Genomic DNA, 24,960 nt, shown 5'->3' on the forward strand with positions numbered 1-24,960 from the left:
ATGTACTCGCCGGGTCGCGATCCGGCGTTTGAGATGGATAAGCTCCAGTTGCCGGGAGGGGACTTTAATAGAGCGCTATACTCCAGATCGGCCGGGCGCCATCTTGTGGGCCCGACCAGGGCAGCGGTCAACGTATGGCGCGCAGCGAATGTGAGTTTGGGATGGGAGAATCGGCTGACGCTGGCGACTCCGCTTTATGCTTCTGAACGTTTGGGATGTCTCTGGTCTTCTAAGGGTTTTGACCGCTGGGATGTGATTGGGATTTGTAAAGTGGGTGACGTTTGTGTGAATGGTTGCGTGAAATCATTCCAGGCCCTTAAGACAGAATACGACTTGAGTGATAGAGAGTTTTTCCGGTATCTGCAGGTCCGACATGCCTTGGCCTCGGTTCTGACTCCTGATGTGGCCCTGCCCGAGTCTTCCCCCCTTGAAGATCGTATATTAGATGGACACTTGCCCGACAGCACCATCTCTCTCATCTACAAGAAGCTGATTCATAATCGCGCTGATTTGTTGGTCCGACTCCGAGAGATGTGGGTAGGTGATGGATTGGAACTAGATGACGAGGACTGGCAGTCGGCACTCTCCTCCCCGAAGGAGGTCGCCATTCCCGCCCGTCTTCGTTTGGTGCAACTTAAGATCCTCCACTGGGTGTATGTGACTGGTCCGCGTCTGGTCGTGATGGGTTTTTCCCCGGATGGTTTGTGTAAGCGTGGCTGTGGGATGAGCGCTACCTTTATGCACATACTTTGGGAGTGTCCTGTGGTGGCAGCTTATTGGGTGGATGTGCTTGCGTTGATGACTGTGGTGACTGGTGTCGACCTGCGGCCTGAGGCCCGTCGATGTCTGCTGAATGTGTGGGAACCTTCCGATTACTCTGTGGCCCAGACTAGATGGGCGACCCTGGGTTACATGGTCGCGAAGCGTGACATTGCGCAACTCTGGGGCGCATCCCGACCTCCTGATGTTTCAGTGTGGGAGGACAACATGGACTGGTCCATGTTCCGTGAGAAGACAGTCTACGTGGCTAGGGGCAGGCCGGGGGCGTGGGCGAAAATTTGGGGTCAATGGAATGCATACCGTGGAGAAATTTGTACCCCTCCCTTGGTTGCCACCTCCGATGTTACCCTGTCTCCTTAGGCTGACGTTCCCGAAATTTTTCGCTCTGTTCTAGGATTTTCCTGTCCTCCCTGCTCCCCCCCCCCTCACGGCCTTCCCGACTCTCATTGATGTATTTCTGTACTCCTGTTTCGTGACCTCCCCCTCTGCTATTTGGGCTGACTTGATTATTGCACTCGCCTTATGTTTGTGTTGGTTATTTTCATGTTTTATATAGAAAATTGTTGTATCCTGTTCTATGTCTTGAGGAGCAATTTTGTTCTACGATTTGGCCTGACCTAGGAAATGATTGCTTATTTCATGTGTCGTATTATGCGACTTAGCGGCCAGCCCGTGTGGTTGTGGGCCCATCTATGTAATTTTATGTGATTGCTCAATAAAAGTTGTTAACCAAAAAAAAAAAAAAAAAAAAAAAAAGAGTTAGGTGGAATTTCATGTGGAGATTCCTAGCAGCTGGAATTACTGTCTATATCTCCACATGAAATTCCACATATTAGGAGTTAAATACCTCCAAATGGGGAATAACTGTTCTGCCACAGAATTACTGTGAAGAAATCTGTGCAGTATTCCCTATTTCAAGGAAATAACTGCTCGGTGCAGGTGGTAGATGTGTGCAGTACCTTCTAGGTAGGTCAGCGGTCAAGGTGGGGCGGGGAGGGGAGGGAAGAGGAAAGGGAAGAAGAGGTCTGACAGTGGGAAGAATTACATGCTCACCTAATGCCAGAGAAAAAGGCTGACAGGGACCGAAACAACATAGCATGGCTGCTGTTGCAGTTAAAGTCTCATTCCAATTTACTTGTCGGATAACTGCCCAAATAATTTGGACCTGATGTTCCTGCATCCGGAAAAAATGGATGTGGGTATACGCTGACAGTCGTGATGAGGCAGACTCATATTCAGGGCCACCATGTTTTGTCAAATTTTGTAGTAAAAAAGACCATATCCAGTGCATTGTAGGAGGAGTGTTGATAATGTGAGTGACAGAAAAGCCTGAGCAAGGGTCTCCAGACAGCTTAATGAAAACATTCACCAGACTCATACTCGCTACCCTTTTGTAGCCAACTGATTATTGAATCTAATAAATTGTAGCATAACAGACAGAAAAGCAGATGGAAGGAATGAACGTGTTTATGCTTGTGTTACAAACCAAAAGGCAGCATTGTACTGCCTTTTGGCTAGGTTCCTGCTATAGAAATATAAACATTCATATACATACATTCAGCGTGTCCTCATTTGTACCTTTAAATTCCAATATGCTTCTTTTAGGTTACCAATGATTATGCAGACTTTCTTTGAGTAACCATGTGCGTTAGAAACTGTTTAGAGCCTTCCAAGGTTGCCTACCCTAATAAGGCCAGGTTCCACCTTATCTGTGGGCCGGGACAAAGTTTTATTTCAAGGGACCTCCTAGGGCTCTTACTGCAGAACCGATAATGCTACAGGAGCCATATACCAGGTGTCTGGTCTGGCCTTTGTGGCAGGCATATTACTCTTTCTTTGTGACTAGCAACTGAACTCTCAAGTCTACATTTGAAGAAAGTCAACTACATCCCCTTTGTCCAATATTCTAGAAAGATTACAGTGCAAAAGACATCCAGAATTTGTTTGATATGGTTTATTTTTCACATTCTTTTTGGGATTTGTCTACTATAGATTCAGATGATACAGAATATTTTCTCTCTGTATCTATTCTTGTTTTAACTATTAGAAAATAACTTTATTACTATAATAGTAGAGACTGCGCACAACATACGAGTGAAAGGTTGGAAGTAGTAAGTCAATATTCTCAGAGGGTCTTCAAACGAGACACAGTGCAGCACTATCTATGCCATGAAAACAAAAGAAAATAAATTTAAGATCACAATATACGAGTCTGCAAAAGAGTTAGATGGAAGGTGCTGCATTCTGGGCTGTTGTTTAGAATCACATCTGTTTCTTACTGGATGCAAAGTCTTAGTATTCTTCACTGAACGGAAATTCTGGGCTATCTGCATGTCTAGAAGTAGACAAAAACACACATAATAATTAATTTATATACATTCTATAGTCCCTAGTTGCTGCATCTGTGTTCTAGGACAAAACTTTATATCTCTTTCTCTGTGAATCTGCTATTATTATCTCTCAGAAGTCGGATTTCAAAATCTCCTGTAAACATACGATTTAGCTCTAAACTTAATAAATGTTTTGTTCAATATCATTAGCTTGCCTTAATATATCAGGCTTCAAAACCTGAATTTTAATGTTTATTGTGCAGTTTCTTTGAAAATGCCAAAAGACAAAATCGTTTGATAAATGTAATAAATGACCAAGCAATATCTGGTCTTCAATAGGGTGATACTCATAAGCATTGAATAGTCTGCCCATTCACATTACCAGAAGCACTTTTTGGAAAACGTTAGAATTTTGTTATTCAGACCAGCCAATCGCTTCTGTAGTTGTGGTGATGTCATATTGTCTGTGGAAAGGTGGACCTTTGCTTTGCTTATAACTCTGCTGCTGTTTGACGGATTTGCATGAATCTTACCAAAAAATTAAAACATGCTTAGTTTTAGTATATAAGTTTTGCGTTAAAACAAAGGTGGGGGTCAAAAAAGGAGTGTTTCCAATATTAAGTCTTATTTTCAGGACCACATCCTATAGTAACTTGGGGGCCTATTAGCAAGAAATAGCGATATTTTTAGCTAAACGTGGTTAGCGACTTTTTTTTATCGCTGGCTATCGCTGGATATTTTAGAGGAGAAAACATGCTATTAGCAACTTTTTTCTCCATTGTGTTAAAATATCCAGCGATAGTGGCGAAATGCGAGAATATTGCTGGAAATCCAGCGATATTCTTGCATTAACGCCAAACGCCAATGAGGGCTTAATCTGATAATCCACCCCCTTATTGACTGACTTTACAGGTAAGTCAACTTTTTAGCAGGCGTTAGTTTATAGCGATAATCGCGCTTAGCGCCATTTTTTTATCGCTTCACCTGCCTTGCTAATAGGCGATAGCTGTGTTAGCGACTGTTTTCAGTCACTAACAGTTTGGGTACGCCCACTTTGCATGTCATTAGCGATAAATATCGCTGACATGCAAAGCGGGCTCCAAACTGGTCGCTATCGCCTAAAAGCTGTCGCTAACTGCTGTTAGTGACAGCTTGCTAATAGAGCGATAAAAATATCCCAGCTTTAGCGGGAAAAAGTCCTGCTAAAGCGGCGATATTCCTCTTGATAATATGCCCCTTGGTCTCTTCTACAGAAAAAAAAATTGAAATTAATTTATCCAACCATGGCATGAAATTAGACCTTTACTCAGAATAGTGCCTTTGGTTTGTTTGCTGTAATTCTGTGAAATACGTTTTGGGAGAAATTCACATTACAAAAAGTGTATTGTGTGCTTCAAATGGCTGAATGATATATTGAACTTCAATTTGTGGATCTTCTGCAGATTCATACATACAGAGAATCTGTGAATCGATTTAAAAACATGAGGGAGTACCCTTAGGATAGGGATCATTATCTCCCTTTGTCCAATACAGATTTGCAAACTAGCTGCAGATTTACTAATACTCCATTCTATAATTGTCTGACCATCATTGAAACATTTTCTTTTTTTTTTTTTTTTTTATTTCAAATCGTTTTTATTGAAGTAAGAAAACAAAGCAAAAGACATTACATTAAATCTTCCATCAAAAGTGAATTATTACAGATGTTGTCAGACTAATACAGAAACTATAAATGATAAAAAAAAAAAACAAAGAGAAGAATCACTCTTGCTTGTCACGTGGTTATCGAGCCAACGTGGCGCTCTGAACGTGCACTGGGGAAAACTAAAAACAAAAAGGGAATACGTGGCCATAGTGAGTGTACTTTAACTCTCAAGCAGTTGTGGCGAATCCCAAAGGGAGATGCCAGAATTAAAATAACTATTTGAAAAGTGATTTTTGTTGCAGGATTCACAAATCACAAGCCATCTAAATACCTCTTTCTGAAGTTATGTGTAGTAGCCCATCTCTGTTGACCACCATAACCTATATATTGACAGTATAGACAAATTGGGCCCAATTCACAGAATGAATTTAAGACTCAATCCTAAACTTACTACTATTTTGATATTCACAGAATGCTCCTACTACTTTTGGTATTCACAAAATGAACTTACTACTTTTGGTATTCACAGAAGTTAGGATTTTGTCTTAAGTTTGTCTTAAGACGAACTTAAGACAGACTTAAGACAGACTTAAGACAAAATCCTAACTTCTGTGAATACCAAAAGTAGTAAGTTCATTCTGTGAATGCCAAAAGTAGTAAGTGCATTCTGTGAATACCAAAATAGTAGTAAGTTTAGGATTGAGTCCTAAATTCATTCTGTGAATCGGGCCCATTATCACTTATCATTGAAATATCTCTGTTTGGTACCATTAATCCCAAGGAAGAAAGGGTCAACATATGTTTGGTATTTGAATGTTGTTTGCTATTCTGTACACTGTGAACTATGGTGTCATTGGAATACTAGTTCCAAATATATCTACATGCACATTCCATCTTCCACTACTTTTCGGAACAAATAAATTTGCCTGTAGATATTGTGAGCTGGAATATTTTCCTCTCTATTCCCTGCATTACTGTACATAAGTGGGTATAATGGAGTTATAACGTGTATGTTTTTAGAGTTGTGCGAGTGTGGAGGACATTGTCAAATTTGTACATTTTTATCAGTATTTGTGTATGGGAGTATAGGTATAACATAATCTGTGTCTCTACATCAAGTGATTGTGTAAATAGATATACAATTGCAACTTGCAATATTTAAAACCTGCTTTTTTATCATAGATGAAAAATAACAAGCCGTTACTGATAATTTTTAATGTTTTTCAGTATAAGTGTTGGACAAGACTATTCATTACGTACATCTTCAACAGATTCCCCTGAAGAAGAGTTAGGATGACGGGTAACTTTTGCTCTCTTGCTAAATTCTAAATCATATTTCTACAATCTTATGTTCCTCCATCCAACCACACTAAGCCAAGTTTCATGTAAACAAAATGGCCACCTGGAAGATGATGATTTCCAGATTAGCTGCAAAGATGATGTTCTAAATTCCATAGAAATATGGTGCAACCTGAAAAAGAAGATTTCAGACCATGTTTCTTAGGATATCAGTGCTGCCACAAACCAGTTCTAGGCTTGTTTGCTAGATGCCTCTACAGAGTGCTACCGAGATATGTATCTCATCAACAAATGAGTTCATAAAAGGAGCATCAGGAATATCATGTCCCATTTCTGGGTCAATTTCAATATGTAGGGCCAGATGTACTAAAATTAGATTTGCAAAAAACAATCACAAATTGGTCACCGACTGTGCAAATCCTATCAGATTTTGCGAACAGACCTCGGTACAAATGACAGTTTTCAAAATAGGGACCAACAAGGTGCCACAGAACAAACTGTCCAATTAATATTCACTGATTAGCAGTTTTTGATCCCCTGCCTGCGACCTCTGACCCTGCTCGCACGCTGCTGCATGGCTCTGCCTGCATTGTTTTTGCCTAATCTTGTATTTTTCCCCTGTGCCTAACTTGCTTTCTTGCCCAGACTTGTTTTTATTCCTCTGTGCCTGTACTTGCTTTCTTGCCCAGACTTGTTTTTATTACTCTGTGCCTGTATTTGTTTTCTTGCCCAGACTTGTTTTTATTGCTCTATGCCTGTACTTGCTTTCTTGCCCAGACTTGTTTTTATTCCTCTGCCCTGGACGTGCTTTCTGGCCCAGACTTGCTTTTATTCCTCTGTGCCTGTACTTGCTTTCTTGCCCAGACTTGTTTTTATTCCTCTGTGCCAGTATTTGTTTTCTTGCCTAAACCTGTTTTTCCTTCCTGTGCCCAGTTCTCCCGCAGCCCCGCCCGTTTTTCCTGCTGCTGTGTCCCTGCGGGCCCGCCCCCTTGCAGTCCCATTTGCCGCCCGCTTCTGCCTCCCAGCTGCTCCTCCCTCCAACATTCCCTCATATGGAGGCCGAGTGCAGCGGGTGTGCCGCTGCCCCGCCGGAGGGGCGCCTAAGGCAAGCCTGTCTGAGCCCGTTCGCACCTGGACCGCGCCCAGCGCCAGGACCCTGGATCCCGTGAACGCCACAACGCCCGACACCGCTACGATGCCAGAACCCTCCACGCACTCAACACCGGACGATTACACACCTGCTTGCTGGCCGCCCCAAAGCGCACCCACGGAGCTTTCAACTGCCGGAACTGCAGCTTCACAAGCATCCTCCCCACCATGCTGCCGACCAGGAAAGAACCCAACCACCTCAGATGCATCCTTCTCTACTCCCGCTCCGCCTTAAAACACGCCGTTGAACTCTGGGACCTACTCGATGTCGCCTTCCTGACGGAGACCTGGCTGAACCCCGCCTCGGCACCCGAGATGGCCATAGCCATCCCAGAAGGCTACAAGATCACCCGTAGGGACCGCACCAACGGAGCAGGAGGAGGAATTGCCATTTTCCACAGGAACACTCTCAGAGTCTCGACCAACACCAACGACACCCTCAGCACCGCCGAACACCTACACTTCCAGATCCACACCGACCCCAACACCACCCTCAGAGGAACCCTCATTTACAGAACCCCCGGACCCCGTCCACATATCAGAGACTCCATCGCCGACTTCGTCAGCACATACACCCTCGCCTCCAAGGACTACATCATCCTTGGGGACCTGAACTTCCACCGCGAGAACAACAACGACACCAACTCCACAACCCTGATCGACAACCTAGCCAACCTCGGACTCAGACAACTCGTCACAACACCCACCCACTCCACCTGACACACGCTTGACCCAATCTTCTCTGCAAGCCCCCACGTCTCCTTCAACCACACCACCGAACTCCACTGGACTAACCAACGCTGCATCCACTTCACTTCCAAGAAACCCACCACGTACCACCGCACCTAACAGGTGCCTCGCCGCTGCTGGAGCAAAGTCACCGAAGAGCTGCTTACCACCACCCTAGCCCAGAGCACACCTGCCGACCCCACCGACCCCAACACCGCCGCCCGCAACCTCAGACAGTGGATCAACAACTGCGCCAGCACCCTCGCCCTGATCAAGAAACCCTCCAACAGTCACACCAACAAGAAAGCCAGCTGGGTCACTGAAGACCTCTGGGCTCATCCCTCAGCCCAACTCTGTTTAACATCTACATGGCACCGCTCACCCACGTTACCCGTCGGCACGACCTCAACATCATCTCCTACGCCGATGACACCCAGCTGATCCTCTCCCTCACCAAGGAACCCCACACCGCCAAAACCAACCTTCACAAAGGAATGAAAGCCATCGCTGAATGGATGAGGAACAGCCGACTGAAGCTGAATTCGGACAAGACGCAGGTCCTCATCCTCGGATCCACCCCTTCGGCCTGGGACGACTCCTGGTGGCCGACCGCACTGGGAACTGCTTCAAAACCCACTGACCATGCACGCAACCTAGGGTTCATCCTCGACGCCACCCTCTTCATGACAAAACAGGTCAACGCCGTCTCCTCTTCCTGCTTCAACACCCTCTGCATGCCACGCAGAATCTACAAGTGGATCCCCACTGAAACGAGAACGGTCACTCAGGCCCTCATCAGCAGCAGGTTGGACTACGGAAACGCCCTCTACGCAGGAGCCTTGGCCAAACTCATGAGAGAGCTCCAAAGCATCCAGAACGCCTCTGCACGCCTGATCCTCGACATCCCTCACCGCAGCCACATCACACCCCACCTGAGAGACCTGCACTGGCTCCCGGTCAACAAGAGGATAACCTTCAAGCTCCTCACCCACGAACACAAGGCAATCCACAATACCGGACCAACGTACGTCAACAGACGACTCAGCTTCTGCGCCTCCACCCGCAAGCTCCGCTCTGCTGACCTCACCTTTGCCACAGTCCCCAGCTTCTGAAGAATGACCTCAGTTGATAGATCGTTCTCCCACCTCACTGCCAAGACCTGGAAGACCCTCCCCATCCACCAACGATAGACCAAAAACCTGCTGACCTTCATAAATCTCCTCAAGACCTGGCTTTTCGAGCAGTAGCAGCATTTCCCATCCTAGCGCCTTGAGACCCTCACGGGTGAGTAGTGCGCTTTACAAATGATATGATTAATTGATTGATTGCGATTGGAGTTTATCACAGTAATGGTGGCCTAAATTGCACAGTAGACCACCTTACCTATAACTGAACTCCAAAAAGTGAAACTTTTTATTGTTTAAAGCTGCAATCTTGGTTCCAAAGGAGAAGGTGTCCAAAGGGGACACCTGCTCCTTCGTGAATCAGTTACTACTCCAGCTTAGGAGTTAGTAACTGATCACTAGTTTGCGTCTGTAATTACTTTTGTAAACCATTGATACATAAGTTACTAAGTCACAGTTTGGAAGGAACACCCCTAGCACGTCCTTTCTAAATTACTATTGAGTAATAAAATACCATTTCTGCATCAGGCCCATTCTGTGGAACACATAGGGCAGGACACCAATTCACAGTACAAAGTACAAAAAGTGCAAGTACTTTCCCCAGCCTTACCACTTCCCCCCCAAAAAAACGCCTTACTCTTTCATAGGTAGGTAGCGCTTGTCTATGTTGAGCCCATCAATTGCTTCCATATCCTCAGGAGCCAACTGGAATTCAAAGACCTGCGAGAACAAAGACATTTCATAACCAATGAGCACATCCATCACAATCTTTTGTGGTTCTGGTGCCACTGACATTAAATTGCAAGTTCAACTTGAGTTTCTATTGAAGGGCACTGGGTTGCAGCAATGACTGGCATTTCCATAGCATGAAATGGTGACTCTATAGATATGTTCTATTATACGATAGCAAATGGAAGTACACTGTCATTGTTCACTACAATGTGCAAAACTTGGACTATCTCACAGATGGCGCTTTGTATCACATTTTTTGTTCCAAGGTGGGCATACATGGTGCTTATCAAGTAACAGGAGCAGGATTGGTGATAAAATCATTGTTGCCCTCTGTCAGAAAAGAATGAAAGTAAAAAAGCTGCAATCGTTTTTCTAACTTAAAATAAGCATTACATAATTCTCTTTTTCTTTCACGTTGCAGGGTTCTCTCCATCCAGAGGGAATAAGATGGTGAATACTTTGACTGGGCCCCTGATGTCATTATTAGGAGGTTAACTGTGAAGTAGGTTTAAGTTTCATTTGCCCCGTTTGTTGCCAGTGCTTTGTATGGTTTAGTGGTGGTGAGATTATTGACAGGTAGTGCCTAGCAACAGGAGTGCAGTCCGATTGGTCTGCTTGGGTGGGGTCTGATAGTTAACATGCCTCTTGGGTTTGGGTTATTAGACAAGTAGGTACATGAGAGTGGCAGACGCCCACTTGAGACTGGAAGGCAGATACCTAGCAACCTTTAGGGCGTTCAACTGGGGAAGGCCATTCCTGGGGTCTCCATTCCAATGGTCTCCCCAGATGGCTGCTAGCTGCTAACTCCTGTGGATGGAATAACCTCAACCTGGCACACATCGTAATGCCACGGACCCTATGAAGGAAGCAGTGAGAGTACCAGACATGTAGGCCACCATTAGATGATCAATCCTGTGGGTGAATCGGGCACCAGGGAGTGCCAACTTTCTTTTCGAGAATGGGGTGCAATACCCAATCAAGGTGAAAGGCCAGATTTCCTAGATCTGGCTTCTTCAAGAGGCAGTCTCTGAATTGCTTCCTTTGGAAAGGGGAAGTAGGGGGTATTCTCTTACAGGGATCCACATGCTGGAGCTGATTCTACCACTGGACTGTTCCTAGGGCTCTAGCTAGTGCACACCGGCACAAATAGGACATGGGAGCTAGGTACAGTACAAACAGGGGCGTCTGGTAATTCTGTCTCAACTACCCCATGCCTTGTGTGTTGAGGATATTTATTAGGACAATGTGAGTGTGAGGATGACTACTAACATGACTCTAGACTGCTGTCAGGGCAGGCTTAGTGCTCCCAATAAGGATCACTTGATTGTATTCCTTGTTTCAACTGGAGCACACATCATTCAGGCTCTAAATCCCTATAAGATAAATATAGCTACTGTAATGTTTGGTGAAAGGAGAGAGAGTGTGTATCTGTGAGAAGCTGGGTCAGTATATGATGTTCATTTATGTATGTGTAGCACCCTGCACTAACCGGGGTGACCCTTATGGGGATTGTAGGGGTTTAGATAACCACAGAAAGCTCTCTAAGTGGTAAGTGGAATAGGAGGAGTGCAAAGCAGCTTGGTTTACCAGTATCTAATCCTTTGGTATAGACTAAATGAAAAAGAACCACACAGTGTACTTATAAAATATATATTTATTACTATCACTCACTAACACATTACAAAATCTCCTACCAGAGTACCCTGATGGTCGAAGTAAAAGTGGAGTTTGTTCTGAATCGAATCCCACGATGAATCTAAGGACCCACCCACAGGTAAGACATTAAGTATCCTAAGGTGAGGGTTGGGACGATTCAGGGGTGCCTCCCAGAGGAGGGGTCGGACAGAGGGGAGGATACTCCCATGTCCTTTGTTCAATTTCGCGATAGAGCGGGGAGGCAAAGGCTCCCTGATTTGGTTAGAACTGGAGTATGCAAGGAGGCCACTGAATGCGCCTTTGCAGCAGACTATGTGGTGTTGGCAAGCGCCCCCGCCCTGGCCTAATACACTAATTCCTGTCTGGGAGGTGTTCACACCTCCCTGTGACAGGAAGCCTATTGTCCTACCTTCCCTTGCTTGGGCTTGGCCCAGCAGCAGGAGGGCAGAATCGTGTCTGCAGTCTGACAGCAGCCCTAGGTTGCTGTCAGGCTCTGAAAGATCTGTTCCAGCAGCATAGAGAGCTCCCTAGAGGGGCCATATCGTGGATGTAATTATACCTCCAACACTGGATACGGTCTTGGGGTATGATTCAATATGTTTGATACCAGTTTAGAGATGGTCATCGTATAATGATGAATGGACCCTCTATCTAGTAACGGCTGATTCACTCACAAAGTCTTCAGAATGGACTTCGGGGTTTGTAGGGGTGGTCTGCTCATGCAGGGCCACCCTCACACTCTGAAACGAGCACCCTCCCTTCGGGACTGAAGGCCGGCTAGATGGGGTAACCTATAGGTTTCAAGTGCAATGGTATTAGATATAAGGAAACGTATCTTTTGGGAGAGGTGCATGCACCAAGTTACAAAGGTTGCTATGGCAGGCCTGTAGTCATAGTTTGGAGGGTCCCCAATGGGTGGCATAACACATGCTGCAGCCCAGGGAGGACCCCTGGTGTACCTAGGCCCCGCAAGAACTTAGAAGCCCTGGTGTCTTAGCACCAGCAAGTGGACCCTAGTGGTGACAAGTATGGGTTAACCTTGATGGCCTGTCCTCCACAATCCATACTGATGTTCACCTCCAGTCTTGTGAACAGGCCTATGAAGCAGCACACACTACAGCGACAGTGACTGTCACTGAGGTCACAGGACCCTTGAGAAGAGCCGATTTTAGGGCGGTGCGACGGGTGTGACCGCACAGGGCGCTGACTTTGGGTGGGGGCATCAGCAACCATAAAAATGTCATGATAACTCCAGTGATTAATATTCTTCTTAGAGAGAGACCAAGGTTTTTATCTAGTGGAAGTTTTGTCTCATAGAAAGGTAGCGCAGAGGGTTAATATGCCTGCGGCAAATAACATCTACTATGCAGATCGCAAAGTGCACATAATGTAAATAGGTCAGTGGGTTACTGCTTTTTTTAGAGAGATCCTTTTGTTTCTTGCAGTTTATATGTTAAAATCCTAACATAGAACAGTGAGCTATTAACTGTCATATAAGAGCTGCGTGCAAACTGCAAGGAATAAATTAGAGCGTTATGTGTTTTTCCCCAGTCTTTAATAAATCCTAATGTTACAAAAAGTGTTCATTTAGATTGAAATCAATTCTGATTATTAAAGAGAACCCCCCCCCCCAAACATGGTATTTGTGTTTTTACAGACCAATAACTATTAAACTATACTGTCTACTAGTATGGTTGTCAAGTGACTCCTATACCTTGTAGAACTTAGTCATATGTAGCATTTCCTATACACTGATTTACACACACATATAATTGATTGTCTCTGTGTAAATGTGTGGGATGTAAAGTGCTCTGATACCCTCCACTGGTATGAGTGGCACTGTAAAACAAATTAAATGTATCTGAGAGAGGGTGTGGTTATGGAGACTTGAGGGGCACTGTTAAAGGGTGGTAGTGAGGGAATCCATGGCGGAGGTGGTCATTTGGGAGCACCAACAAACATTTATGCACAGGAAGCCACCAGCGTTAAAGCCAGCTCTGCCCTTGAGGCCAGTCCGCCTCACTCATATATTAACTCCATTGGCCTTGTTTCACCAGTAGTAGCTGCAACTCACCAGGGATTGGCAATGCAGGATTTTCAAGCACACCAAACTAAGTTTGCAAAGTTCACAGTCTCTCATCTTCATACAGCAGTGTTGACTAAGGTATGCACCTAAAAAAGATGCACCGTAATGCAGTATATTTTCTGATATTTTATTATTTTGACATTTTTACACATGTTAACAGTCTCTGGAAAGATTTTGCATTATTAGTACAAGTGTAACATACAAATGCAGCAGTGAGAAAGGTGACCGGTCAACATTTGAAAATGGCTGCCCACTTCGCAGCAGCGCAATTCACATGTTTTAGTAACTTTTGATCTGTTTCAGCTACAAACAATGTATTAGTTAAAATTGTCAGTTTATGCAGCAGATAACTGCATTATGTGGCAAATATGACAGAGCCATAATTATATAGAAAACATTTGCAAACTTGGATATTTTACCATTCATATTTGAACTGATCTTGTGTAAAAAGGGAGGAGGAGAAGTGCCGACAGACACTGCATGGCTCGGAGCAAATGGCTGTGCTTTCAATTTTAAGAGTATTTGGGACATTCTGTGATTGGGTACATATCCACTTTGTGAATGTATTTTAATGTCAATAACTCATTAAACCTTAAATAATCATGTGTATCCATTGGTTGAAATAAATAACATAATAAGCTTTAACTGGTCAGTGAAATGCCAAACAAATACAACATTTTTTGATTGTTTTGTGCATTCTGGCCACACCTCTGATTCTCCGACCACAGTTCCCCTACTTTTTCTCCCCACTTCAACCACTGGTTGGGGGCCATGATTAACAGATTATCAGAGACACTTAGAGACTCTACTGAAGGAAACTACAGTGCTACACCTGATTGTTAAGAGAGGTGAGACAGGGGTGTGGTTGCTAGGTCTTGGAGGACACTGGGGAAGCCAGCAGTTGAAGGTTGCGGGAACTGCACGGTGTATGTACAGAAATGGGATTGGGTATTGGGGAGAAGGTATCATGGCTGCCTCAATGGAACAGTTTTTTGTTTAAATGATTGTTGCGCAATTCAATATAAATATATACAAAATGTGTTAAAGTTATTTTCCAGACCTTATTACAAGGTTGACAGTTACCATAAGGGAAATGACTGACTATGGGGCAAACCATCCTTGTGTTCTCTAGGGACTCTCTGCTTGTCATCATTGTGAGTATGTAGATCTTTTTGTTGTATAGTTTTTATTAGTTTTTCAAAAACAAAGCAACTTACATTGAATTTGGAGCCTTATGATGTATCTCAGCTTATTAGTACATTTACACAATATGTCAACTCCACCCCCCTGGTTCAAGTGTCCATGTGAGTGGAACTAGTAATTCCGTACAGCATTGCATTAGGAACATTGATAGTGGGTCAGGTGGACCATAATCGTACAGGGTCTGTATGGAGACATCAAGAGCAGTCTAGTTGCTTTGACAGGCCCCACTCATCTGTGTCAAGATTCCTCCCCCCTCTCTGATCTATGGAGGTAACTCATCTGGTGGCTTCAACAATTCAGTGAGCATAGCCGTCTACACCCTCATGTCTTCCTCCAATTTCTAATCCCTGCACCTTTTTTTCATGTGACACTCCTCAGCATTAATCCATTCAGCCATATTTCGCAGCCATCGACCTTCTGGTGTCTGAGGGACAACCACCCTATCACAATCCTGCATTGAGCTATGAGCAACCCCAAAATAAGGAATTTCCTGCTGAGCTTTTTCTTCTTGCAGAGCGGGAAGTGCCCCAATAGCACTGGGAATACCCCATCCTGTGACTGAGTTAAGCCTCTGTATGATGGATTGCCAGAATCTAACTATGTTGAGGCAGCACCATGACATGTGCAGGAAATCATCAAATTGTCCCCCACATCTGGGACACTCCACTGATTGCTCCATGTTCACGGTGCCCAGCATTGTCTACAGGCCGGATTCACAGAACTAACTTAAGACAAAATCCTAAACTTACTACCATTTTGGTATTCACAGAAGACACTTACTCATTTTGGTATTTACAGAAGCCACTTACTCATTTTGGTATTCACAGAAGTTAGGAGTCCTAACTTTAGGACTCCTAAATGCCTTCTGTGAATATCGAAAGTCTTAAAGTTAGGATTTTAGGACTCCTAAATGCCTTCTGTGAATGCCGAAAGTCTTAAAGTTAGGATGTTTCTCAATTTAGGAGTCCTAAAGTTAGGCGTCCTACCTTTACTACTCCTAAACTGAAAAAATTCCTAACTTTAAGACTTTCGGTATTCACAGAAGGCATTTAGGAGTTCTAAAGTTAGGAGTCCTAACTTTACTACTCCTAAACTGAGAAAAATCCTAAATTCAAGACTTTTGGTATTCACAGAAGGCATTTAGGAGTCCAAAAGTTAGAACTCCTAATTTTTGTGAATACCAAAATGAGTAAGTGCCTTCTGTGAATACCAAAATGAGAAAGTGCCTTCTGTGAATACCAAAATGGTAGTAAGTTTAGGATTTTGTCTTAAGTTAGTTCTGTGAATCGGGCCCTACGAGTTAGATATACCTGATGTATCACATTATATTGGAGTAACTTGAACAGCGCATTGGTAGAGGTGGTTTTAACACCCTTGTGGATTGTCTCCCATTTGCTTGGGGCAAGAGGTGCTCTAAGCTCAACCTCCCATTTGCCCTGCACAATTAGTGTGGTCGTGGGAGTGTCCTCCCTCAGGGCCCTGTAAAGATGTAATATCAGTCTCCTGCCCCCAGCCATTACTAGTAGAGTTTCCAGTGCCCAGGAAGCAAAAGGTGCTTTGGGGAACATCGGCTATATCTCCTGCGCCGTTGATGCTATTTTTGAAAATGGCAGCCTAGAAGGCCTCCGAGGCGTCTGCCAGAGTTATTAATTAACTGTTGGGTTATAAGTCCCCCAGCGACTTGCAGCCACCCTCGCACCATTTACGTAAGGGCATGGCACTTTCAATACTTTTGGGGGTGTGTATCACTTACAACGCAACTTTTACGTCGTAATGCTGTTACAACGCAGCTATTACAACGCAGGATCCATTACATCGGATGCCATTACAACGCATGGCATTACATAGCAGATGGTATTAAAACGCATACCATTACATCGTAAATATTGGTAAGTATATAATTTTTTTTATTTTATTTAATATTATATAATTGATTTAATTATTATTAATTATAAATAAAAATAAATAAAAATATTTATTAATGTATTTAAATATTATAAATTAAATTTATTAATTTAAGTAATTTTTAAAATAAGTATGAGTATAGGAGTATATGTTTTGGGGTACTGAGGTATATGTTTTGGGGTGTTTGGGTATTTTTAGGTTTTAGGGCAGGGTTTGGGTTTTGGGGTACAGGGGTGTTTTTAGGTTTTAGGGCAGGGTTTGGGTTTTGGGGTACATGGGTGTTTTTAGGTTTTAGGGCAGGGTTTGGGTTTTGGGGTACAGGGGTGTTTTTAGGTTTCAGGGTAGGGTTTGGGTTTTGGGGTACAGGGGTGTTTTTAGGTTTTAGGGCAAGGTTTGGGTTTTGGGGTACAGGGGTGTTTTTAGGTTTCAGGGTAGGGTTTGGGTTTTGGGGTACAGGGGTGTTTTTAGGTTTCAGGGTAGGGTTTGGGTTTTGGGGTACAGGGGTGTTTTTAGGTTTCAGGGTAGGGTTTGGGTTTTGGGGTACAGGGGTGTTTTTAGGTTTCAGGGCAGGGTTTGGGTTTTGGGGTATATGGGTGTTTTTAGGTTTTAGGGCAGGGTTTGGGTTTTGGGGTACAGGGGTGTTTTTAGGTTTCAGGGTAGGGTTTGGGTTTTGGGGTACAGGGGTGTTTTTAGGTTTTAGGGCAAGGTTTGGGGTTTGGGGTACAGGGGTGTTTTTAGGTTTCAGGGTAGGGTTTGGGTTTTGGGGTACAGGGGTGTTTTTAGGTTTCAGGGTAGGGTTTGGGGTACAGGGGTGTTTTTAGGTTTCAGGGTAGGGTTTGGGTTTTGGGGTACAGGGGTGTTTTTAGGTTTCAGGGTAGGGTTTGGGTTTTGGGGTACAGGGGTGTTTTTAGGTTTCAGGGCAGGGTTTGGGTTTTAGGGTACAGGGGTGTATTTAGGTTAAATTAAATTAATTATATTATATTAATTACATTTCTTATTTAAAATAATTAAATTAAATACATTATTTTAAATAATTTAATTTAATTACAATCAAAAAAATATTTAAATTAAATTAATTTAATTATATTAATTAAATAAAATTAATTACAATTTTTATTAAAATTAATTTAAATAAATAAATTTAAATTTATTAAATAAAAATAATTACTATTTTAAAATGTATTTTAATTAAATTAATTTAATTAAATTAACTTAATTACATTTTTTTTAAAAAGGTATACTTACCTATACTTACGATGTAATGCCATGCGTTGTAATAGCATCTGCTATGTAATGACATGCGTTGTAAAGGTTTGCATTGTAATGGTTCCCGCGTTGTAAAAATTGCGATGTAACGGTCTGCGTTGTAAAATAACGCGTTGTAACATCATAGATCCCTTTTGAATGGACGCAATGCCCAAATATTCATATCCAGCCCAAATGGGACCTATTTCAGCATTGCCTTGACTGTCAGTTCCCAAGCTCCACAGTCCATTAGGACTATGTATGGCAAACACGCCGGTGCTCCTGACTTCATCATCAGGACTTCAGGTAATGAGTATTCGCACTCAAGCCCTTCAGCATTCTGCGTTCCTAATTTTCATACTAGTCCAACCAGTGAATCACGTGTTGGAGTTGTGAGGCCAAATAATAGTACTCCAAGCAAGGGCCCTCCAGCCCTCCCCTCCGCCAAGTACACTTCAACTTTGCTAGACTGACTCTCCTCCTCCCAGTATCCCAGAGCAATTCCACTATCAATTTATTTAGATCTGTGACGACCCACCTAGGTAGGCCAAATAGGGTTCCCTGAAAGAGGTAGACACACCTGGGAAGGATAACCATCTAGACAAGGGCTATTTTACCCATCTACGATAGTCTAGGAGTGTTACAAAATGTTATGCTTTGTTTCAAGCCATCTACTATCTTTCCCATGTTTTCCTTTTCAAAATTTTGTGCTCCATGCGTGATTCTGATCCCCTGACACATGACCACCTTAAACTCCTAAGGCAGATCAAGAGGCGGCAGGTCCATTCCAGACCATCCCACCAGTGGCCCCATGGGACCACTGACGTGTAGCCCGGTGTATTCACCAACTTCAGCCAGGATAGTCAACATGATGGGGACAGAGTACCTAGGAGTCAGGAGGTATAACAATGTATCATCTGCATAGAGGAACATCGTGTTAGTATCATCCTCAATATGTATGCCTCACCCCAGTAGCATCGCCCTGAGGCAGCAGGCAAGTGGCTCCATGGCCACCACAAAAAGCAGTGGTGACAGGGGGCATCCCTTGAGGGTCCCCGACTCAGCTGAAATATGTGCAATACCGTCCTACCCACACACACCCTGGTCGAAGGGCCTGTGTACAGCAATTGCACCCATTTATTAAAGGTGTCCTCAATGCCTACTTTACGTAACACCTCCCACAGGAACTCCCACGATAATGAATCAAAAGCTTGTTTGATGTCTAGCAGCGCAAGCGCATACTGATCGGCCTGCACTATTGGGGAATGTATCACCAAGGACAGCTGCCGCAAATTGCACTGAGTGTTCCTATTCGAGATAAACCCACATTGGCCATGTGCTATTAACTACAGAAGATAGGTTAACAATCTTGTGGCTAGCACCTTAATCAGATTTTTTTTTAATTAATATATTTATTTGGTTTGCAATATGTAAAGCAGTCCAGTTCAAACCCCCCCCTCCCTCTGATCCGACTCTGATCACAAATACTGTATGAGCAACAATGCGACAATACCCTCTCAGGCGAGTACACAGCCATTTAGCCAACAACCCATAGCTGGGCAGGCGGCGATTGTAATGTGTCCACTAACATGGACGCCGATGGGTTACACCACCCCCCTCCCTCAGAAAGTAACCCCCCCACATAGTGCTGAAGTAGTCTCTGCCTTGCATACAAATGCATCAATCTCCTCCACTCGGTCGTACTCTAGGGTCCCCGGTAATCCTCTGTGATGGGAGTGTCGCTTTTACTATTAAGGTATGTCTGGTACAACCCCCAAAAGTTTTTCGGACGGCTAGTAGGAGGCAACAGCTTGCTGTAATTCTCGGACTGTGTACAGCAATATAACATATCATGTGCCCAGCGCTTAGGTGTAGGCGCGGGGCCTCTCATCCAACAGCAGGCCACCACCCTCCGAGCTATGAGCAGTCCCATGTCCACCAATAGCCGTGCGGCCCTGGGTAGCTTCTTAGTGAATCCCAGGAGCGTTAGCGCGGGGTCAGGCGTGAGTTCTATTTCTACTATGTTGCTTATCTCAATCAAGATCTTGTCCCAGAAATCCCATATACCTGGGCATTGCCATGCCAGGTTCAGGAAGCCTGCGTCCGGGGCGTGGCATCTCTCACAGTCCGCAGTGTCGCGGAGGCCGTACCTGTGCAGCCGCGCCGGTGTGTAATACACCCTGTTAAGGAACTTGAAGTGAACTAGGCGGTGCCTGCCATTAAGTGATAACTTCCTAGTGTTAGTACAGCAGTATCGCCACATGTCATCGTCGATAACGATCTGTAGATCAGTTTGCCATGCCAGGCGTGCCTTCGTGTATGTGTGCTCCCTGTGTGCCTGTGATATCTTATATAGGTTGGACAGTAGTTTTTGAGGAGTCTCGGCCTTAATAACATACGTGAGTTCCGGAACCTCAGGTGGTTCGGCCATGTCCTCGCCCAACAGGTCTGAAAGAGCGCATCGCACCCTGTGGAACTGGAAGCGGGTCAATAGAGGTGCATCTGCGCTATTATTTGTTGCTTGCTCCTACGTTTTGGCTACCCCGTCCTGGAACAGATCCCCTGTCACTTTAACGTCAATGTTGTGTAATGCAAGGACCACCCCTTTCTCCTTGATGGGAGACAGCCATTGAGCCCAGTGTATCGGCATTATCGTGGTGTATAGCATGGCGCCCCCCTGCAGCTGTAAAAGACTATACCATGCATGAGTGGTTGCAGCTATTGAGTCCAATATGCCGGTTCTTCGATCCACCGGCTGAAAGATCGTGGACGGGAGCGAGAGAGGGCTGGCAAAGAGTGTTTCCATGTGGACATGTGGGATACTGCCATCGCCGCGGAGCCAGGTATGCAGGTGCGCAGCTTGTGCCACTCTATAATAAAGGTCTAAGTCGGGGACACCGAGCCCTCCCATGCTGTAAGGTAATGTGAGTAGTGTCCGCTTGGCCCGGGGCTGTTTCCCTGCCCAAGCCAGTTTGACCATAAGTTGTGTTAGTTGTTTGAAAAAGGATTTGGGGAGTACTATCGGAAGTGTCATAAACAGGAACAGGAATCTGGGCAGCACTACCATTTTCATTATAGATATTCGTCCCAGTAGGGAGAGTGGGAGCCTATACCAAGCTTCAACGTCATCCTCCAGCCTGCTGAAGGCAGTACCATAGTTTGCTCTAAATAATATCTCAGCGTCGGTGTGGAGTTGTATACCTAAATACCTGACTGTTTCTGTAGTCCACTGCAGCGGATTTTTCATGTCAATGTTCTGCGTGATAGGGATTAAGGGGAAAGCCAGTCACTTCGGCCAGTTGACCTTCAGGCCCGATAGGGCACCGAAGCGGACCACTTCTCTCAGTACCGAGGTTAAATTGCTGTCTGGGTCACGGACATACAGCAAAGTGTCATCGGCGTACATGGACACCACTATCTTGTATGTGGGGATGCCTCTTTCTTCATTGCCATGATACACTCGGCGTGCACAGGCTAATGGTTTGGCAACCAGGGTGTATAGAAGGGGCGAAAGCGGGCACCTATGTCTGGTGCCTCTACTGATGGGGAAGGCGTCGGTTACCAAGTTACCGAGTTGGAGCCTGGCCCACGGGCAGTTGTTCAGTGCCCCTATCATCTGGAGGAATGGCAGCCTAAGGCCCATCCGCTGCAGTACTAAGCGCATAAATGGCCATTCCACTGAGTCGAAAGCCTTTTCCATAGCGAGGAAAACAGCAAGTGCTTTCCTATACTGCTGGACATGTTGTGTCGTGCCAAGGACCGTGCGGATGTTATATATCAGGTTCCTGCTAGGGATGAAACCAGCCTGTTCAGGGGCCACCAGTCGAGGCGCCAAAAGCGCCAGACGGTTGGCCAGCACTTTGGCAAGCAGTTTAGTGTCTACGTTAAGTAGGGAAAGAGGTCTATACGAGCTGCATTTGTCTCATGGCTTTCCTGGCTTTGGTATTGCAATCAGCAGCGCCTCCCTCAAGTGGAGTGGTGTGGCTCACTGGTTAGAGGCGGCAGACCCATAAGCAGAAAACGGCCCGGGACCAGGGTTCAATTCCCGACGCGGCAGGGTCGTGGACCAGGGTCAAAACGGACTTGATAATTCTCGCCTTGGTGCCTACTCTAACCAGGAAACACACTCGGCAACTCTGGGCATTAAGCTTGCCTCATCTCTACAACGGCCCCCCACAGACGCCGGGGATGCCTGGTTTCACCTTGGAGATACCCAGAAAGGGACTATCACACAGGGAAAACCAGGACGGGTTCCCCAGCGGTCTTCAGCGCCAGGATACTCCATGGAGTCGCAGTGCGCTTTACAAGTACACCCACATTTACATTTTACATTTACATTTACATTTACATTTTATTGCGGCATACTGCCCTCTACGCAGATGTCATCAAAGAGCGTAGAGAGGTGCGGGAGTAGTTTGTCTTGAAAGGCCTTGTAAAACCCCACTGTGAGGCCATCTGCACCCGGTGCACTGCCATCTCGCTTACTCACCAGCGCTTCCGTCCTTCTCTATCGGGAGCATCAAGAATTCCCTGTGCTTATTAGTCAACGTAGGTATATTGATGTGGTCAAGGTAGTCAGTGATGTCTTCCTCAAGATCTCCACTTTTGGACATGTATAGTTCAGCATAGAATGCCTTAAAGGCTTGTGCTATGTCTGCTTCTTCCGTCAGCACCTCCCTGTCTTCTGATTTTATTTCAGAAGTTTGTTGTCGCCCCCTTTTCCCGCCTATGACTCTGGCCTGGACTGAGCTGCGTCTCTCACCCTCCCCATACGTTCTTGCCGTTGCGTACTTTCCCATGTGTTTCACTTCTCTGTCTGCTTCCTCATGGTACTCAACGAGAAGAGTCTTGATCTCTTCACCTATCGTACTGTGCGTTTGTCTGCTCTGTATATCCTTAGGGCAGCCAGATGTCGCTCAAGGTCCGTCAGTCTCTGCCTGATGGACTTGAGCACTCCCGAGTGTTTGGACATTGCTATACCCCTGATATATACTTTGAATGCTTCCCAGACTACCTGGAAGCTGTCTACGGAACCCACGTTGGTCTCAAAGAACATGTCAATAGCTTCTGCGAGTTCTCCTCTAAATGCCGGTTCCAGAAGGGAATAGGGAGGGAATCTCCATGTGAAGGGCGGGATGGTTTTGCCTGGAATGTCCAGCACCAAAAGCACTGGTGAGTGATCAGACGGGGTCCTAGGAAGCACCTTGCAGTCCCCAATCTTCCCCAGCCTGGAGGCCGATGCCAGCCAGTAATCTATTCTGGTATGGATATCATGGTATGCGGAGTAGTGAGTATACCCCCCTCGCCATGGGTGTCTGAACCGCCACATATCTTCTAGACTCATACTCGCTATGATGCTCCACATTGCCAGAGCCGCCATCGAGGGTCGGAGGGGAGGGCCAGCTGATCTGTCCAGAGTGGGGTCTAGAACCAGGTTGAAGTCCCCACCCCATAGAATACGGTCATTGTCATATTGTCTGGTCATGGCAGCTAGGGTTTGAAAAAAGTCAGGAGAGTCATAGTTTGGGCCATAGGAATTAATTACCACAAAGTCTATACTAGGCCCTGTGCATCTGGAGATAACAAATCTGCCCTCCGTGTCCGCCCGTAAAGAGTGTAAGGAAAGATTAGACTTCGGGTTTACCCAGGTGAGCACTTCCCTGGCATGCGATGTGAAGCCTGCCGCTGCTATATTAGCCTCTAGCCCTCTGCAGTGCAACATTTTGCTGGTCATGGGGAGATGGGTTTCCTGCAGCAAAGCTACGTCTATGTGTTGGCGCTGTAAGTAGCTAATGACTTTTCTAACTTTCCGGTGGTCATTCAGACCTCGCACGTTCCATGTGAGGTCCCTGAGTTTGGGTGTGTGTGCAATATTGCGTGCATTGGCAGTGTCAGCCATAAAGGTAAACTACATGCGTACTAAGAGTGATTGCCTTTCTTGCGCCCCAAATATGTAGCATGTCTAGAGTCAGATACCATACCCCCCTTCATCCCATAAACAGCCCCAACCCAAAAACCCCGCATCCCCCCTCCCACAGCAGACCAACCCCAACAAGGCCTCGCATGAATGACCCCCTCACCCCCCAACTGGATCCTCAACTGTCGAACCCCCTTTCGGGCATTCAAGGTGCATTTCGCGCGGGCCGAGGTTGCCGGGCCGCAATCGAGTGTGTTGGTTACAATGCCTGCCGATAACCCCACTCCAAGTCCTCGCTGCACCATGCTATTACATCAGCTTACACGCTGGTACTAACATTAATTGTCAAGTAAATTACACTGGCCCAAGGGATACATCCTAGACATTGTCTCTCGCCCACTACGCACCCCCAGCATCTGCCTGGGCAAGCTAGCAAGTAACTACCCCACTTGGCAATCTAGTACAAAACACATGCATCAGTTGGATCTCACCCATAAATAGGTCCATCAGGGTATCAGGGCTCCATCGGGAGGACCTTGCCAACTCTTAGCTTCAGGGGCGTAGTGGCAGTTAGCTTCAATGTCTCCTTCGAAATTGGCCCAGTCCATACCATCGTTCTGGACCTGTAGAGTCTTGTGTCTCCGCATGCCAGCTATAGGGCAGTGTTATTCTTGCTCATCCAGCTGACTCCGTCGGTCCTCGCCATCTACCTGACTGTTGGTGTCCGTGCATTGTGCCCTGGACCATCCCTTTAACACCTGCTGGAGTGCTTTAGAGTCCGTAAAGAAATGGGAATGCCCCTGCCGGTTGACTCGCAGTTTTGCAGGATACAGCATGGCATAATCCAGACCAAGTTCCCGAAGCTGTCTCTTAAATGGGGCAAAGTGTCTGCGTGCCTCCTGCACCCTCACAGTGAAGTCAGGGTATAGGGAGATTTCTGAGCCCTCAAACTGCAATGTCTTCTTATCTCTGGCTATCCGGAGGGCTGCGTCTCTGTCCCTATAATTGAGGAGCTTGGCGATGATAGGTCGCGGCAGGGCCCCAGGGCGAGGACGTGGGCCGAGTGAACGGTGCGCGCGCTCCTCTATGAGCATTGGTGAAAAACATTCTTACCCGGCAATGTGACGAGGAGCTTCTCGACGAACTTTTCCATGGTGCCA

General features: G+C 45.5%; 1 protein-coding gene across 1 annotated transcript in view; it reads right to left on the minus strand.

The window, feature by feature from the left end:
• Positions 1–2,719: 2,719 nt before the first annotated feature.
• Positions 2,720–24,960, minus strand: part of LOC144796946 (aldo-keto reductase family 1 member C1-like) — a 272,765-nt gene continuing 250,524 nt past the window's right edge. Inside the window, exons 8-9 of the mRNA XM_078668209.1 lie at positions 9,694–9,776; positions 2,720–3,115 (exon numbers count right to left, since the gene is read on the minus strand). Of these exons, the coding sequence (XP_078524335.1) occupies positions 3,073–3,115; positions 9,694–9,776 (126 nt within the window). The 3' untranslated portion in view covers positions 2,720–3,072. The remainder of the gene's footprint in view (positions 3,116–9,693; positions 9,777–24,960) is intronic.

The sequence above is a fragment of the Lissotriton helveticus genome, chromosome 1_1, assembly GCF_964261635.1.
Source record: "Lissotriton helveticus chromosome 1_1, aLisHel1.1, whole genome shotgun sequence".
In the NCBI taxonomy this organism is placed as follows: Eukaryota; Metazoa; Chordata; class Amphibia; order Caudata; family Salamandridae; genus Lissotriton; species Lissotriton helveticus.